The sequence below is a fragment of the Sus scrofa genome, chromosome X (assembly GCF_000003025.6).
Source record: "Sus scrofa isolate TJ Tabasco breed Duroc chromosome X, Sscrofa11.1, whole genome shotgun sequence".
Taxonomy (NCBI): Eukaryota; Metazoa; Chordata; class Mammalia; order Artiodactyla; family Suidae; genus Sus; species Sus scrofa.
The window spans coordinates 78,662,990-78,680,141 of NC_010461.5; the positions used below are offsets into that span (position 1 = coordinate 78,662,990).

The 17,152-nt window shown below is 36.7% G+C and overlaps 1 protein-coding gene across 5 annotated transcripts in view; it reads left to right on the forward strand.

Moving 5' to 3' along the window:
* The window catches only part of DIAPH2 (diaphanous related formin 2), a 918,057-nt gene that overhangs the window by 60,605 nt on the left and 840,300 nt on the right, over positions 1 to 17,152 (forward strand). For 4 of the 5 annotated variants that reach the window (XR_002340795.1, XM_021080479.1, XM_021080480.1 and 1 more), the window contains exons 2-3: positions 3,508 to 3,540; positions 6,112 to 6,288. Coding sequence is in view for 4 of the 5 variants with exons in the window: in XM_021080479.1 (XP_020936138.1) it covers positions 3,508 to 3,540; positions 6,112 to 6,288 (210 nt within the window). In the remaining variant the exon portion in view is untranslated. The remainder of the gene's footprint in view (positions 1 to 3,507; positions 3,541 to 6,111; positions 6,289 to 17,152) is intronic. The other variant, XM_021080481.1, reaches the window with a different exon arrangement.

Sequence of the window (17,152 nt, forward strand, 5' to 3'; positions counted from 1 at the left end):
CCGCGGGAGCGGCCCAAGAAATAGCATCAACAACAACAACAACAACAAAAGACAAAAAGACAAAAAAAAAAAAAGAAAAAAAAAGAAAAGTTTCGAGCAGAGAAGTGACATAATCTAACTTCCTTTTTTTTTAAAAACTTCAGTTTTAACAGTGTCATTTTCTCGGTGTGTTCAGAATGAACTCTAGCAGGGTAAAGGTGGAAGAGGGGGGAGATAGGTGGTTATGACAGAAATGTAGGTAAGAGGTGATGTGATGGTGGCTTGAACTAGATCTTTGCTTTAAGAAAATAACTTTGGCCATGGGGAGAGAATGATAGTAGAGCTAATTATTAGTGATTAGAATCTAAACTGGGATTTTTTTGTGGGAATGAAGAAGAAACTGCAGAAAGATCGCCATGGAACTTGACACCTGCTTGGCTGTAGGGCATGAAGGACAGGAGGAGACCAAGGTGACAAGGAAGTCTTGGAACTGAATGGGTGGAATGCAGTTGTTACCATTAACATAAATGTTAACCTCTTTTTTTTTTTTTTTTTTTTAGGGCCATACTTGCAGCATATGGAAGTTCCCAGGCTAGGGGTTGAATCACAGCTGTAGCTGCTGGCCTACGCCACAGCCACACTGGATCTAAGCTTTGTCTGCAGCCTAAACCACAGCTCATGACAACACCAAATCCTTAGCCCACTGAGGGAGGCCAGGGAACCCACATACTCATGGATCCTACTCGGGTTTGTTTCCACTGAGCCATGATGGGAACTCCTACCCTCCTTTTTGAAAGTCTGTCCTGACCATCTGCAACAACGCTTTGTGCTCATGTAGTGTTTCCATTGGGTTATTAATTGTATACTCACTTTTTCCTACCATGGTATTCCTCCTATTTGCACCTAGAAAGCTGAGAAAACAATGAGGTCCTGCTGTAGAGAACAGGGAACTATGTCCAATCACTTGTGATGGAACAGGATGAAAGATAATATGAGAAAGAGATTGTATGTATAGGTATATGGATGGATGACTGGGTCACTTTGCTATACAGCAGAAATTGACAGAACAATGGCAATCAACTAGAATAAAGCTGGGAGAAGAGCTCTGATTCTTAACAATTGTGGCAGTTTTAATGTATAATTAGGTAAAATTTAAGAATTATGGAAGACTAAAGAATCTAAATTTTATATAATTGACACATGAAGAATAACTAGCCACTTGAAGAACATTAGTGTATATTGGTCAAAGTGAGTTCAGTAGATGACATTTATGACATGTTAGGAAGGACTTTGGTTGCCAGGGGAGTTCTCCTTGCAATGATGCTTGACCCCCTGGTAATGATGGCATAAGGCAGTTACTCAAAGGGAAATGAAACCAATGGGGCTTGGGAGTATTTGCAAATTTGTGATTATCAGGGACTGTTTGAATACAGCAATTCAACCCTAATATCCTACGGCTTGATTATACTAACTGAATAGACCATGTATTGATGAGGTTAGTATCTAGTGACAATCAGATCTATGGTCCTTGAGTGGATCCTTAGCTTCTTTAAGTTTCAATTTCATCATTTATAAATTGAGATTTTTGACTAGATTATCTCAAATTTCATCCAACTTTAATAGTGTCTAACTCCTTACCGTGGGATTTAATATGGACACACACACACAAAGACTAGGTTAATTTTAAAAAATAGCATGGGATGGGTGAAGAGAAGAAAACTCTCATCTCTTCCCATAAGACAAGGTGGAAATATTGCTAGCAATTTTTTTTTGTTTTTGTCCCCCATGATTAAACTGTCAGCATATATTCAATTGAGATACAGATTTAAAGCATTCCAGACATATATGTAGCTTAACTTAGAGAATTTGACTAAATCAAATCTTATTTTCCCTGAAATTACATTCTCACCTTGGAGATATATGTGTTTCTAGTCTTGAGTTTATAACCCCAAAGGATGGGAAGAAAAGAAAAGCAGGGTTTGCTTGAAGAAGTATATAACCTGTTTGATAATAAAACAGGTGGACAGGTACATATCTGGATGGCAGCAGGGTAGTTGAGTCACTTTTAAGACTTTGACATTTATCACTCTGATTTTACATTACAGGAAATCATGGAGCTTGTCATTGTGCATAGACAGTTTTCTGTACCCCACTGGGAAAATTAAAGAGAAAATAGTAGGTAGAGATAGTACTAGGGTAAATTGATCTCTCTTAAAATGGCTTCAGTTTGGATATAAATAATTCCCCTTCTTTTCTTTTCTCTAGGCAGTAAAGATTGATTGGGGTTTATGTCAGCAGGATGTGAGGAAGACATAGTGCAAAGATGTAAAAGTGTAGATACCTGAGGGAATCAGTGGATTAAAAGTAGAAAAAGAACTCTACTATAGTAGTATATTTCTCCAGCTGATTGAGGGGAGGATGATCTTTAACAGCATTTGGTTGGTGGTGTTTGAAGACATCTTTATGAGATCTTGAAACCAAATAATTCTCACTTAAAACTCTTAACAGAATTCTCCCCACCAGTGAGGTGACTGTTTTTCTTAGAAAAAGGGATGTGAACATACATGATGCACACCATTCAGCTTCTGTTGTAGGAAATAAATGCACAAGATGTGGCAGAAGGGTTTGTTGCAGTTCCTAACAAGTGATTTAGACAATCTGCATTCTTTCCTAATAACATCTCTTAACTATCACTTCAATACATTTTAATGTATTTATAATAAGTGCGTTCATGATGATTGTATGTTATTGTAAGATCTTGAAGTATCTTCTGAATTTGGAATATTACTACATTATTAGCTGTTACTGTGCTTGCTTTAGTATTGCTTTATTTAGTATGGCTGTACTCTAATTCTTCAAATAGTGCTGCCTGTATATGCTGTATGGTAGTTTTTATTAACCACTGTATTTTATTAACTAGAATATACCATTTTCCAAGGATTTGGAGCATTAGAAGTAGAAAACCACACGTCAAAAATAAAAAGTATGGGAATTTGTGAGAAATAAGTATATTTGAACAGAATCAATAAGTTCCATTTTAGCCATAATATTTAGAAAGGGGTTCTTTAAATATCAGATGCAACTGAATTCTAGACTGAGCTGTTTCATTATATTTCATTACTATTAAATGTGACTTATGTATTCATTTTAAAATTGCATATCTTAAAAATATGATTATTCATGGTAACACTTCAAAAAAATCTTGACAGGACTTGTGACTTTGCTACATCTTTCCTTGTGTTCGAGCACTGTGGTCATGAAGTTCGATCCAAACCTGACTTTGGAACCTTGGGAGTCATCTTAAAAACAAATAGATAGACATCCTCTCCTCCAAACCTTCATTTTTAATCCTGAAAAATTGTTTTTTCTTTTGTAAAGAATGTATGTTTTTATTATATTTAAACTTATTAATTTTTGACTAGTTGTAGTTGAGAAAATAATAAAATGAGAATCATTCATTTGTTTTCTTATTTAAGTTAATGAATTTCTCTTATCTGACAGGTTTTTTTTTTCTTTTGGTTTTAATAGAACATTCAAATAAAAACTTTGGCAGATGATGTGGTAAGGTGGACTTAGTAGCATGTTATTACATTACTTATGCATGTTACCTTTTTATTGAAGTGGGTGGACATTAAAGCATTGATATATGTAAGATATAAAATATCTAGATGTCTATGTAGTACAGTAGATGGAAGAATTGTCAGAGTGACTTCTTTTTTGAATACTAATATAAACAGTTTTATGAGATCTCAACAAAATTTTGATATTACCATCCTGATATATACCTTAACCAATTAAAAAAATGTATGTAAATCTAACTCTGGAAAACAAATTTTTTCCTTTCTCAGTAGCCATATTAATTGAGTCAAATATGTTAAACAATATTGAGTGAAGGAAATTAAGACAGAAAAGAAGTTAAGTTCATTATGTTAGATATATACTATTAAATTTAAAATCCTCAAATATTTTTGAGCTTGAATCTTTTATAGAAAAACTTATTAAAAGTTATGGGCTTAAAATTTAAATGTGCCCTTTTATAGCTAAACTTGTAAAAATTGGTATTTTAAGCAGTGTCATTTTTTTCTTTCTTTCTACAAATTCCTTTCTACAAATAGTGTAGAATCTTGTTCGTGATTTAAGGAAGTGAAAATATATGGCTTAACTTTATTTTCTTATCAAGATGTAGCTGAAAACAAAAGTCAATTTTCTAGATCTAAGTGAAGGGCACAGTGAAAGATCAAATATATATGTAAATAATGCTACTCAGTAAAAAAGCCAGCACTGCAAAAGTAAATATTAAGTGATATGAAGGGAAAAGAACAGAGATATGTTGATTTAATGGTCGATTGCATATTTAAATGCTTTTATGTCCACCTTATCTTTCAGTGAAATTTGACTCTTGGTATGTACTCAGCTTATTTGGGGTTGCTCAACATTTTTAATTGAGTTGGAGATATACTAAATACCTAATCCAATTTAATTTTCCTCGAGGAAATTCAAATTCAAAAGAAAATTTGAAAATACGGAAGGTGATTCGAAGAAATGAATCTTTTATGCCAGCAATGGGATAGGAACCAGGGACTCGTGAATTTAGCAAGTCACTTTTTCTGTGAAGTGAGAGAGTTGATCTGGATGATTTTTCAAGTTTCTTTCCAGCTCTAAAATATTATGATTTATATAATCTCTTTGTAAGTAATCAGGTACTAAAATAATTTTTGTAATCCTAAATAAGCTGCTTAAAACTGCTCATGTTTCTTTCAAAGTACACCTTTTAGAAAAAAAGTGTTCTTTGAATCAAAAAGTATGTTCTTTAAGTGGGAGGGCAACAGAAATCTATATTAATTGTGGTAAGAACTTCTGTGATGCTTTTTGTATTGTTGAAGTGACTTATAAGGACTGGGTAACATGGCAGTCATGAGGCAGTGTCCTCCTATCTAACATATCTGCTTGTTTAATGTGAGCTGACAGTATGCATGTGCTTCCTAACAGAAACCAGAATAAAACTGAGTTGTATTCAGTTTTATGGTCATTACTAATTTCTGATATCCAATGTTCTGTGGTTTAAAACAGAAGGGCCTGTTTACATGCAACTGGGGTTGTTAACTCACTTTATGTGAAATTGCAAGCTAATTATTAGAGATTGTACATGAAATTAATGGTGCCAAGTCAATATCCATAATATAGCAGGTTCTTCATAATAGTATTTGTAGGAGTAAGATATTTCTGTTTGTTATGTTTCCAGGAAATGGAAAAGGTAATATTTTAAATTTTGTTCAGCTTCCTTGTTGTTCCCACATTTTAGGGAAGTAAAAGGTAGGGGAAATAATAGTAACAACACAACAATAGTAATAGCAGCTAAGTACACTAAACATAATACTTACTTAAATCTCATGGTAACTTTCTTGCTTTCTCTTCTTCCTCTCTCCCTCCCTCCCTCCCTTCCTTCCCTCTTTCCTTCCTTCCTCCCACCCTCCCTTCTTTTCTTCCTTCCTTCCACATACAATAACTTGTTTTCCCTATTTTAGAGATGAGGAAACAGTCATAGAGAGACCCAAATTCTTTGCACAGGCTAACTGACATAGTAAATTGCAGATTCAAATCCAGGGTTCATGCCAGTAAATTGCAGATTCAAATCCAGGGTTCATGCCCTTAGCCATTATATTCTACCACTACCCTGACAGAGTATTCATAGATACTTGTCACAATTATTTTGGCACTTTGAAGAAGAGAAACATTAGTATAATTTTCCCCTTAGAGCTGGATATTTAATTTTCTTGCTTTTTTCCCCTCATAGTTCAAAAGTTACCACCAAAGACACATCATCTCTCAAACCACTACAGAACTTTGAGGCTGGATTTTTCTCACCTACTTACTATGCAAAATAGATATGACAAGGCACCAAGTTTTACTTTTGAGGAATACTTTTCATTCCTTCCCCAAGGCTCCCTAGGCTGAAGAGCTATTTCAGGATTTCAAAATAGTACAATCTCTAACTGGAGCTTGCAGCTTAAAATAACATTTTATCAAAAGACAATACTGACATATATTATACTAAGTGCCATCTTGATGTTTCAGTTCTTCATGTCTGTGATTCTTGATCTCTTCCTTAGGCCTTCTTTTTTTTGTTTACAGCGTGACCGAATTACAAGTTTTAGAAAATCTACTGTCAAAAAAGAAAAACCTCTTATCCAACATCCTATTGATTCTCAAGTTGCCATGAGTGAGTTTCCAGCGGCTCAGCCATTATATGATGAACGATCTTTAAATTTGTCTGAAAAAGAAGTATTGGATCTCTTTGAAAAAATGATGGTAAGTTAGACCCCCTAATTTTGTTGTAATTTTAAAATGCAGGTGCCCAGAATAGCACTGGATTTCAAGCAGCAGTGTTTGTATGGAATGTGTTTACATCACATAAAGGAGAGACCAGAAACTTGTGGATACACCAGAACTGCCAGAACTGTTTTTGGAAGTATCTTTTTTTTTTTTTTTTTTTTTTGAGCTAAGACATATCTATCTCTTCCACCATGAGCTCCTAAAAGCAGGGGCTGTGTTATTTTTATTCTCTAGTGTTCAGTAATTTCTGGCACACCGAATCAATATTTTTTTTCTTTTTATGCCTGCACCTCTAGCATATGGAAGTTTGAGTCCTAGCCATAGTTGTGACCTATGTTTCAGCTGTGGCAATGCCAGATCCTTTGGCCCACTGCACCAGGCTGGGGATTGAACCCTCACGTCCACAGTGAACTGAGCCGCTGCATCGGGTTCTTAACCCCTGTGCCACAGTGGGAGCTCCTGAATTTTTTTGTGGGTGTGTGTTTGCAAAGTTGTAAAGTTTTTTTTTTTTTTTTTACTGTATGTAACATAGGCAAAATTATTTAAGTCAATAAACTTTTAAGGATTCTCTTTCTTCTGCCTTCTCTGAGTTATTTCAGTGTTTGAGTCATTATCTTCAAGGTAGCCCTTTCAAAAAGAATTTTTGCTCAAACCATATGTCATGTCAGTCCACAGTTGTTTTAGTTGGGCTTCTTTGCTCTCAAATGAAATATGGACACACTTTAAAATTCCCCACCTGTAATCTTTGGGATCCTATAAACTCAAGCCGTTCACTTTAGGTAGGACCATGTTTGGGGTCAGAAGAGATGGATCTGCCTGGTTCTGAATTTTGGACACACTTTAAACCTGCATTAAGTTCAAATCATATTCAGTACTAAGCTACCATCCTAGAACAGTACAGATCCTTGGGATGTGCCAATACTTAAGATAAAAAAAAAAAGTTTGTGGAGTTCCTGTTGTGGCTTAGTGGTTAATGCATCTGACTAGGAACCATGAGGTTGCGGGTTCAATCCCTGGCCTCGCTTAGCGGGTTAAGGATCTGGTGTTTCCGTGAGCTGTGGTGTAGGTTGCAGACACGGCTTGGATCAAGCGTTGCCAAAGCTGTGGTGTAGGCATTGCTGTGGCTCTGGTGTAGGCTGGCGGCTACAACTCCGATTAGACCTCTAGCCTGGGAACCTCCATATGCTGCGGGTGCAGCCCTAGAAAAGACCCCCCCCCAAAAAAAAAGTTTGACTGTTAGGTTTTCATAGTTTATTTAGCAGCTCTGTCTTATAGTTCTTCCCCACAGATCTAACATCTAGTTCTATGAGTAAAGGGAACCACATGGTTACTCTATGAGAAGTTTCCAATGACTAAATCAATTTTTAACTACCTTATTGTGTTCCTGTTTCTGTGAAGCAAAACAGGCCTAAGTCTACTTTTATAAAAACAGTACAAGGTATCTTGTTAAGTATATGAAATACACTTGGGAGGACAGAGTGTAAAAAACAAAAACAAAACAAAAAACAAAAAAACACTAGACGAGACCAAGGAATTAATTCTTCCAAATTCTATTATCAACAGTCTGCAACCTATATTTTCTAGCATGCTTCTTATATTTTATAGCTTGTGGCTTAGATTATTTCTTATATTAATATAATATTTTGATTATTAAGCAGTTTATGATAAGAGAGGGGAGAATGAGGCATTAGTCCATGCTGCATTGGTTTACTTGACCAGAGAGGAAGTAGAGATCCTGATTGATGATTCATTCATTTAGTTTTTCCTCCCCCACTAATATAATAAATTTTAATCCATTTTCTAGTGTAGATTATTTTTTAATTTTTAACTTTTTTTTTTTTTTTTTTAGGGCTGCTCCTGTGGCATATGGGAGTTTCAAGGTAGGGGTTGAATCAGAGCTGTAGCCTATACCACAGCCACAGCAGCGCAGGATCTGAGCTGTGACCTACACCCCACAGCTCATGGCAATGATGGATCCTTAACCCAATGATCGAGGCCAGGGCTTGAATCTTTGTCCTCATGGTTAGTAGTCAGGTTCATTACCACTGAGCCATGACAGGAACTCCATAATTTTTTAATTATACTTGATTTACTGTGTTCTGTCAACTTCTACTGTACAGCAAAGTGATCCAGTTATATATACATTTTTTTCCATAGTATTTTCCATCATGTTGCATCACAAGTGATTAGTATAGTTCCCTGTGCTATGCAGAAGGACCTCATTGCTTATCCACTCCAAGTGAAATAGTTTACATCTACTAACTCCAGACTCCCATCCATCCCACTCCTTCCCCCTCCCCCTTGGGAACCACAAGTATGTTCTCCATGTCCATGGTTTTCTTTTCTGTGGAAAGGTTCATTCGTGCCATGTATTAGATTCCAGATATGAGTGATACATGGTATTTGTCTTTCTCTTTCTGACTTACTTCACTTAGTATGAGAATATCTAGTTCTAACTCTGTCATGCTTATCATGGTCTTTCTTTTTTTTTTTTTTTGGTGAATGTCTATTTTGAGTTAAGATCCACAGGAGTTTCAAAGGTCTCTTTACCTATACCAAAATAAAAGCCTAAGAATACTGAAAATCTAGACCCTTCTACCCATTATGGACCATGTTGTTACCATCCCTGCCCCACCCCCACTATTTGTTGAAAGTTGTTGAGTGAATACAAATTGCCTCTATCTTTTCTTTTTCCTTTAATATTCCTTTTGTCTAGCCAGAGCTGGCATCTAGCTTCTCCCTTGACACAAGTGCTGACATTCCCACTCTCTTCAGTCCTTCATCCTAGTCCTATGGTACATCCTTTTTTCCCATTGCTTCTTCTATGTAATATTCTTTGAACCATTCTTTCAACACTCCTTTCCCTTGTAAACTCTATTATTTGCTGACCAACCTTGATATTGATAGCATCTGAATATCCTTTTGACCTTTCCATTGCTATTCCTTTTGGTGATTTCAACTATTACGTTAACAACCCTGTCATTGCATTTTTGCCCTTAGTTCCTTGGTTTCCTGTACTCTGACCTTTGCATCTATGTATTTAGCTAATTACAAGCATGACTACACCTTGGACTGTGTCATTCTTTGGAATAATTCCACCTCTGAGATCTTGAGCTCTGAAATTCTTCTCGGAAGCCAAACCACCTATATTACCTTTACCAGGCCCTTAATTTTACAGAGCATGTTTGTGTAGTGGCTAAGAGCTTGGACTTTGGAGTCATTTAGACTTGGGTTTAAGTTCTGGCTCTGCCATTAATTACATCACCCAGTGAAGGTAAAGTATCCTCTCTAATCTTTATTTTCTTGTAACTGTAGCAAAGGTATAAGAGGGTCTACCTCATATAATTCTTTTTAGGATTAAAGGAGATGATATTCCTAATATAGTGGCATAAAGGTTTCTGTAAAATAATTTTATAAATGTTCATTGCATCTCTTTCTTTTATCAAATAAAACTCTCTTCTTTCTTCACTGCCAGTATTTCCTTACCACCTGAGATTGCCCTTCAATTTGCCACTTCAAATCCCATTGGTTTTGCTTTTGCAATGACTCTTACATCTGTTTCCTCAGTCGTGCTTTAGCTACTCTTGCCCTACTTTAGACAATATCTCTCTCCAGTTTTTTCTTGTGGGCTATGAAAATAGCCTCCTAACCTGTCTTCCTCCTGTCTTCCAGGTTTGCCTATTTTAATCTAGTGTGACTTTTTTTTTCTTTTTTTAATTTTATGGCTACACCATGGCATATTGAAGGTCCTGGGCTAAGGACTGAATCTGAGCCACAGCTTCGATCTACGGCACAGCTGCAGCAGTTCTGGATCCTTTAACCCACTGTGCTGGGCTGGGGATCAAATCCATGCCTCCACAGTGACCCAGGCCACTGCAATAGGATTCTTAACCCACTGTGCCACAGCAGGAATTCCAAGGGTGATTCTGATAATGTTTCTGAAACAGATTCCTTTTCCAAGCCCCAAGTAGGCCCTTCTGTTTTTAGATAGTTGTTGTATTTTTATTTGGGCCATGTCATGTAGCGGCTTGATATGGGATCTCAGTTCGCAGACCGTGGATTGAACCTGGGCCGCAACTGTGAAAGCACCAAGCCCTAAACATTAGACCACCAGAGAACGCCCCAGACAGTCATTTTATATGTCCCTACTCTGTTCCCTCCACTATGCTTCCAGAAGACTATTTAACACTTTCCTTTGTTTTTCATTCCTCTGAACTCTTCCCTATCTTTATGCTCTGATGATCACCTTGCTGCTTAATTTATTGAGTAAGTTGAAGCAATCAGAGAACTTCCACAGACTCCCACCACCACATCTACCTAAGTTTGAGTGGCTGCAGTCACATAGTTTGTCTCGCTACCTGTCACCACAGATGAAATTTTCATTTTCCAATCCTTCCATTTGTGTGTAAGGTTCCATTCTTTTCACTTTCTCAAGGACAGTGCTCCCATCATTTTCTCTTCTCTCTTCTGCCATTCCCAGCAGCATATAGACATGCTTGTCTTACTTTACTTTTTCATGACCATATCTCCCTTGCCAGCTACCTCTCCCTATTTTTACCTTTCTTTGCTGCAAAACACCTCTAAATAATTTTTTTTATATTCGCTGCTTCTGACTTCTCTGGTTTTATACTTTCTCTCCTAAACTCACTCTAGCCTAGGCTTCCATCCCACCATTCCATCAAAATGGCTGTCAGTGTTACCAAAGACCTTCATGCTTCTGAGTCACATGTTCATTTCTCAGTTCTCAACTGACCCATCAGCAGCATTTGATGCACTTGGTCATTGTCTCCAATTTGAAATCCACCCCACCACCGCAACACTGATTTGGTTTTCCTCCTGTCTCTTTGGATGCTGCTTTTCAGTCTTCTTCGCTGTCTTTGCTGATTCCTTTTTATGTCTTAAATTTTTAAATGTTGGAGAGGCCCAGGGATCAGTCTTTGGACGTTTTCTCTTCTCTACACTATCTTTTTTGGTGATTGCAACCAGGGCTATGGCTTTAAGTTCCATTCGTTTGCTTACAATTCTTAAGTTTATCTCCAGCTTAGTCCTCGTGTCTGAACTCTAGACTCTCATAATCAGACTTCATAATCGACATCTCTTCTTGGATGGTGAATGGACTTCTCAAAAGTAACATGTCCCAAACTGAACTACTGCTACTTCTGGTGTCTTCTCCTGCTCAGTTGATGGTTTATCCATCTGTCCAGTTACTCAAGCCAAAATCTTTGGAATTGTCCTTGACTGCTCTCTTCCTCACTTTCACATTCAATTCATTAGGAAACCCTTGAGCTCTTCCTTCACAATAAGGTACTTAAAACAGCTGACCATTTCTTAGTGCCTTCACTGGTCCCACAGTAGTTGAAGTCTCATATAGTATGACTAACACAGTTCATCACTGATGTCTCTGCTTCCACCATGACCCTTACAGTATATTCTTAACATAGAAACATCACGCTTTTAAAACCTGAACAATGTCATGTCACTTGGCTTCTCAAATCTCTACCATCGGCCCCCATTTCCCTCAGAGTACAAAAGCCAGTGTTTTTGTAAGAGCCTTTAAGGCCCCATATGATCTGACCCCCCACTTTATCTCTTTGATATCTTCTACTACTATCCTCTTTGTTTTCTTACTCTGCTTCAGTCACACACATGCCTTTTACATGATTATAGCCCTAAGCAAAACTGAATCCTGGCAGCTTTGAACTTTTTATGTACAGCATTTACAATGTTTTTAAACCTTTTACAACATTTCTGTTTTGTGGTTTGAATATATATATTTTTTTGTCCATACCCGCAACATGAAGAGGTTCCTGAAGCAAGGATCAAACCCAAGCCACAGCAGTAACAACAGCGAATCCTTAATCCACTGCACCACCAGGGAACTGCTAAATATTTATTATAATGTTTCATCAGAAAATTAGCACTTTCCTCTTTCAGTGTGTTATGTTTTTACAAAGATTTGCTTGTGGATTCATAAATGTGACTTAAAGAAAGGAACAACTTGGTGCCACATTTTTCCTAATGAGAATTTTTCCTTTCATGGGAATGTTGGAAGTGAGTTATGGTTTGCTTAAAGATAACAACAAAAGACCAGTAAAAATCTTTTTAAGGGGTTGTATCTTTTCTTTGAGAGAAGTTTACTAGCACATTTAACTTTATGTATTTTCTTTATTATCTCTGCTTTGAGTGTAATCTGTTTAAGTAAACAAGTTATTTTATGAATTGTCATAGCTTTCATTTACTGTGCACTTATGCTCCCCATGTAACTGAATGATATACATGTATTATTTCAGTTGATGCTTGTGAGAATGCTGCAAAATGGGCAACATAGTTATATCCTGTTTTTCAGACAAGGAAATTAAGGCTTAGAGGCTAAAGAAATTGGTGCTGTAACTTGCCTAAATTAGTAAGGGGCTGAGCTGGAACTTAAATTTAGGTACATAAAAATCTAAAAAATTTGGCATTTTTGGTAACCTCTATCTTTAATAATGTCTCATTAAGCTAAATATCAAATTAATACTTTTTCGTTGCATACATATTTGGTGGAAGTGGAAGGCAACTCTGAGGTACATTGCCTGGTAGGTAAAGCCAGCTTAGGATGGCTTGTTTTCCTATTGATGATGGAAAGTTGTTTTTTGTTGTTTTTTTTTTTTTTTCCATGTTATTGCTTTTTACAGAGCATTAACTGAAAAGAACGAGGCCCACAATTTAGTAATGGAAAACTGTTAACATGCCATTTTCACAGTTGATTGGGAGAAGACATTTAAGTTGTCTGTCTCTCAAACTCAGATTTCCAGATATGAAATTTCCCTTTATTATTTCATTCTTTGTAGGTATCCTCCCTTGTATAGATATTCTAATAGATGTTCTTGTCCTACTTGAAGGCTGTTATGACAATCTTGTCCTCAGATTTTTTAGACTTTGGAGAACTACAAATGTTTGGACCATTGGGCCTAAATACCATATATGTGTTTAAGGATAACATACCTTGAGGCGTGAAACATTTAAAATAATTGCATAAAGTGGCACAACATTATATGTATTATATGATGAAGAAAAGAAGTAAATTACTTAAAATTGCTAATATAAGAGTTCCTGCTGTGGCACAGTGGGTGAAGAATCCAACTGCAGTGGCTTGGGTCACTGCGGAGGCACAGGTTCAATGTCTGACCCAGCATTGCTGCAGCTGTGGCTTAAGTCACAGCTGTGGCTTGGATTCAATCCCTGGCCTGGAAACTTGGTGCCATTAAAAAAAAAAAATTGCTAATATAATTTATTATTTGGAATTTCTGGGCGGTGATATTATCTTAGTGAAACTTTTGGTGAAAAGCTTAAATGATGAGAAGGAATATTCATATATAATCCTCTGTTACTCTGATAATTGAAACTCTTTGCCATAACTGCATTTCCACCACCATGTATTGATATATGCAGGGTGCCAGGTCGTGCACCTTTGAGGTTACTGAGAAAAACTGAACTGGTTTTTGTACCTTCAGTATACTGCTTAAGGACTATTAAATATTTAATAGCGATAGCTCATTTTTATCCAAACAATTAATGCAGTTACATCAAGGAGAGAAAAGTGTCTGGTCACTGTCCATTTCCTTTTTGAGTATTATTGTCCTTTGGTAAGTAACTGTTCTTTTCTGTTTTAGGGGGCAGTTGGGTTAGGGGATTTTCATTTTAAGCTTAAAAAATTAAACATATAGGAGTTGCCCTTGTGGCTCAGCAGGAAGGAACCCAACTAGTATCTCATGAGGATACGGGTTTGATTCCTGCCCTCGCTCAGCGGGTTAAGGATCCAGCATTGCTGTGAGCTGTGGTTTAGGTTGCGGATGCGGCTTGGATCCCACATTGCTGTGGCTGTGGCTATGGCCGACAGCTGTAGTTGCAATTTGACCCCTAGCCTGGGAACTCCCATATGCCACGGGTGTGGCCCTAAAAAGCAAACAAACAAATAAAAAAACACACATATAGATGTCTTGGAAGTTCAAGTTGGAATTTAATTTCTTTTAGCTAGTACAAGGATCTATTGCTGTGGAGGTCCAGCTTGTGTTGGCCACTTTAGATTCACATAAATATGTCAGTGAGGACTGTGTTCTAATACAGGTAATTAAGTAGTTTGTGTACAGAAGATGAGGCTAGTAATGTGATTTATGATTTCTAGGCACAGTTCATTTCAACTTCAATTATTAAGGCAATGTTTAATATATGATTCCACCTGCAAATATGATTTTTTTTACTTTGTTTCTATTCAGCAATTTACATTAATACATTTTGCATTGTTGGCATAATTGAATGATAGTACTTAAGTACTTATATGCAATAAATATTAAATTATCTATCCTGTATTCCATCTGGTAGATCTCTTATAAATAATCCCAAAGCTGTTCAGTTTGTTCTCTTACTTTTGCCTTTTATCAATTTTGAAGGTCTATTTGACTTTGGACCTCAGATGTTCTGCTTGTTCTCACCTGACTGTTCTCATGGGTATATTTCTTACCCATCATCAGTCTTTTAGGAGTTGGTTAGCTTGGATGAGAAACTTTTAGTGCTGTCTGTCAGATTAAGGAATTTTAATTAATGGTTAAGTTACCATTAAATAAGTTATGGGTAGCATATGTCTTAAAATTTTTAATAAGGCATGGAAATAGTTTTTAGAAATAACTAGATCCTTAGAAATTGTCTATATAGCCTGCTTTCCTTCCCCCCACCCCGCCCTTTTCACAGCTGTACCCGTGGCATATGTCAGTTCCCTGGTTGGGGGGTTGAATTGGAGCTGCAGCTGCCGGCCTACGCCACAGCCACAGCCGTGCCAGGTTTGAGCTGTGTTTGCGACCTGTGCAATGTGTAGCAATGCTGGATCCTTAACCTACTGAACGAGGCCAGGGATCGAAGCTGCATCCTCACAGATACTATGTCAGGTTCTTGACCTGCTGAGCCACAATAGAAACTCCAATTTTCCATTTTTTACATGTATATTTCCAATATGTTTACTCCATATCCTTAGACTGAGAGAACACCAGCATCATTTCTAGTCATTTTATTTTCTTTTACATACTCCTAAGGAAAGCATATAGAGAAGGAGGGAAACTTACCCCCATAAACAGGTCTCAAATTTAACTAAATCTGGGTTACTATTAAATTTCCTTCCCCAATATACATACTCCTAAGGAAAGCATATAGAGGAGGAGGGAAACTTACCCCCGTAAACAGGTCTCAAATTTAACTAAATCTGGGTTACTATTAAATTTCCTTCCCCAATATAATTCTCACCAAAATGTGCTTGGGTTATGGGATGGAAATCCTGTAAAATTGGATTGTTATGATCATTATATAACTACAGATGTGATAAATTCATTTGGGTAATTAATATATATATATATATGTATATACACATATATATAAATTCTCACCAAAGGTTCACAACTGAGGGAGTAGTAGGATAGGAGTCCCAGGAAGAAGAATGAAAGGCATGGAGTTTTTTGCTCTGACTGTAGCTGATAATCGTCACAATTCATGCCCTCTGTTCTTGCTTTGTACTTAGAAATGTTTTCCAAAATATTTTTTTCTGTTTGAAAAGTTCCACTAGTTTTTTTTTTTTTTCCCATAACTGTATTTCTGCCACCATGTACTGATATATGCAGTGTGCCAGTTGTGTGCTGTGTGCCGGAGGCACAAAGATGAATGCACTCCCTCCCATGCCCCCACTGAACTCAGGGAGACAAACCAGTAAACACAGGATTTCCATGGTAGTGGGACAGCTGTGAATAGGCTACTGTGGGTACTTAATCCAGCACACGGGCACAGGGAGGAAACAGAGATCTGAATATACTATGAAGCCCAGTCTCACTTGTGAATTTTCAGTCTGTTTTTTGGCATTAAAGTGTTCTCAAAATTTGAATGGTTTACTTCATCAAGGTCCAGTGCCTTCTATATACCAGGTACAACTAAAGGAAAATCCCTACCATCAAAGCAGCTTATGTTCAATAGAGGTGATAGAGCAAAACGCAAGGTGTAATTGTGGAAAAGAAAAAAGGTGAAGACAAATTTCTGTGTCATGGAGAAGTTTGACAACTTACTGAATGCCAGATACTTTGTTAGGTGCAGGGGAACACAAAGATGACAAAGGCACCATCGCTGCCTCTAAGATTTTATTTTGTATGACTCCCAAAGTAAAAATAGGTTCGTATTTTTAAATGGTTGCAGAGAAATCAAAAGAAGACTTTTCAGGGCACATGAACATTGTGTGAAATTCAGTGTTCATAAATACAGTTTTGCTGAACACAGCCAAAGCCATTGGTTTACATGTTGTCAATGGCTCCTTTTGGACTATAACTATGGAGCTGAGTACTTGTGACAAAGAACCTTTGACCTGCAAAGACTAAAACGTTCAACTGTCTGGCCATTTAGAGAAAAAGTGTTAACCTCTGGTGTAGTGTAGTAGTCTCTTAAACTTTCTGATTTCCAATCCCGTTAGAAAAAAAAAAAAAAATATATATATATATATATATATATATATACACATACACACACACAAACATATATTTGAGCAAGTAACGCCAGTATGTTTTATTTAAAAATTGTTTATAAATATGTATGTATTAATACTATGTATGTTATAAAATACAGACATAGTAAAGAATTCCAAACATGAAATGAACAAGATTTTAAAACGATTTAAAACGAGTTTGTTTTATTTATTAATGGTACAAAAGCCGTTGCTGTCATGATTAATAGCTTTTTAGTGAGAACAGTGTCCATGTGTCATTATTTTTTATGTCTTGTTTAAAAAAGTGACTAATTAGAAGGTTTAGTTCCAAGTCCATTTCATTTTGATATT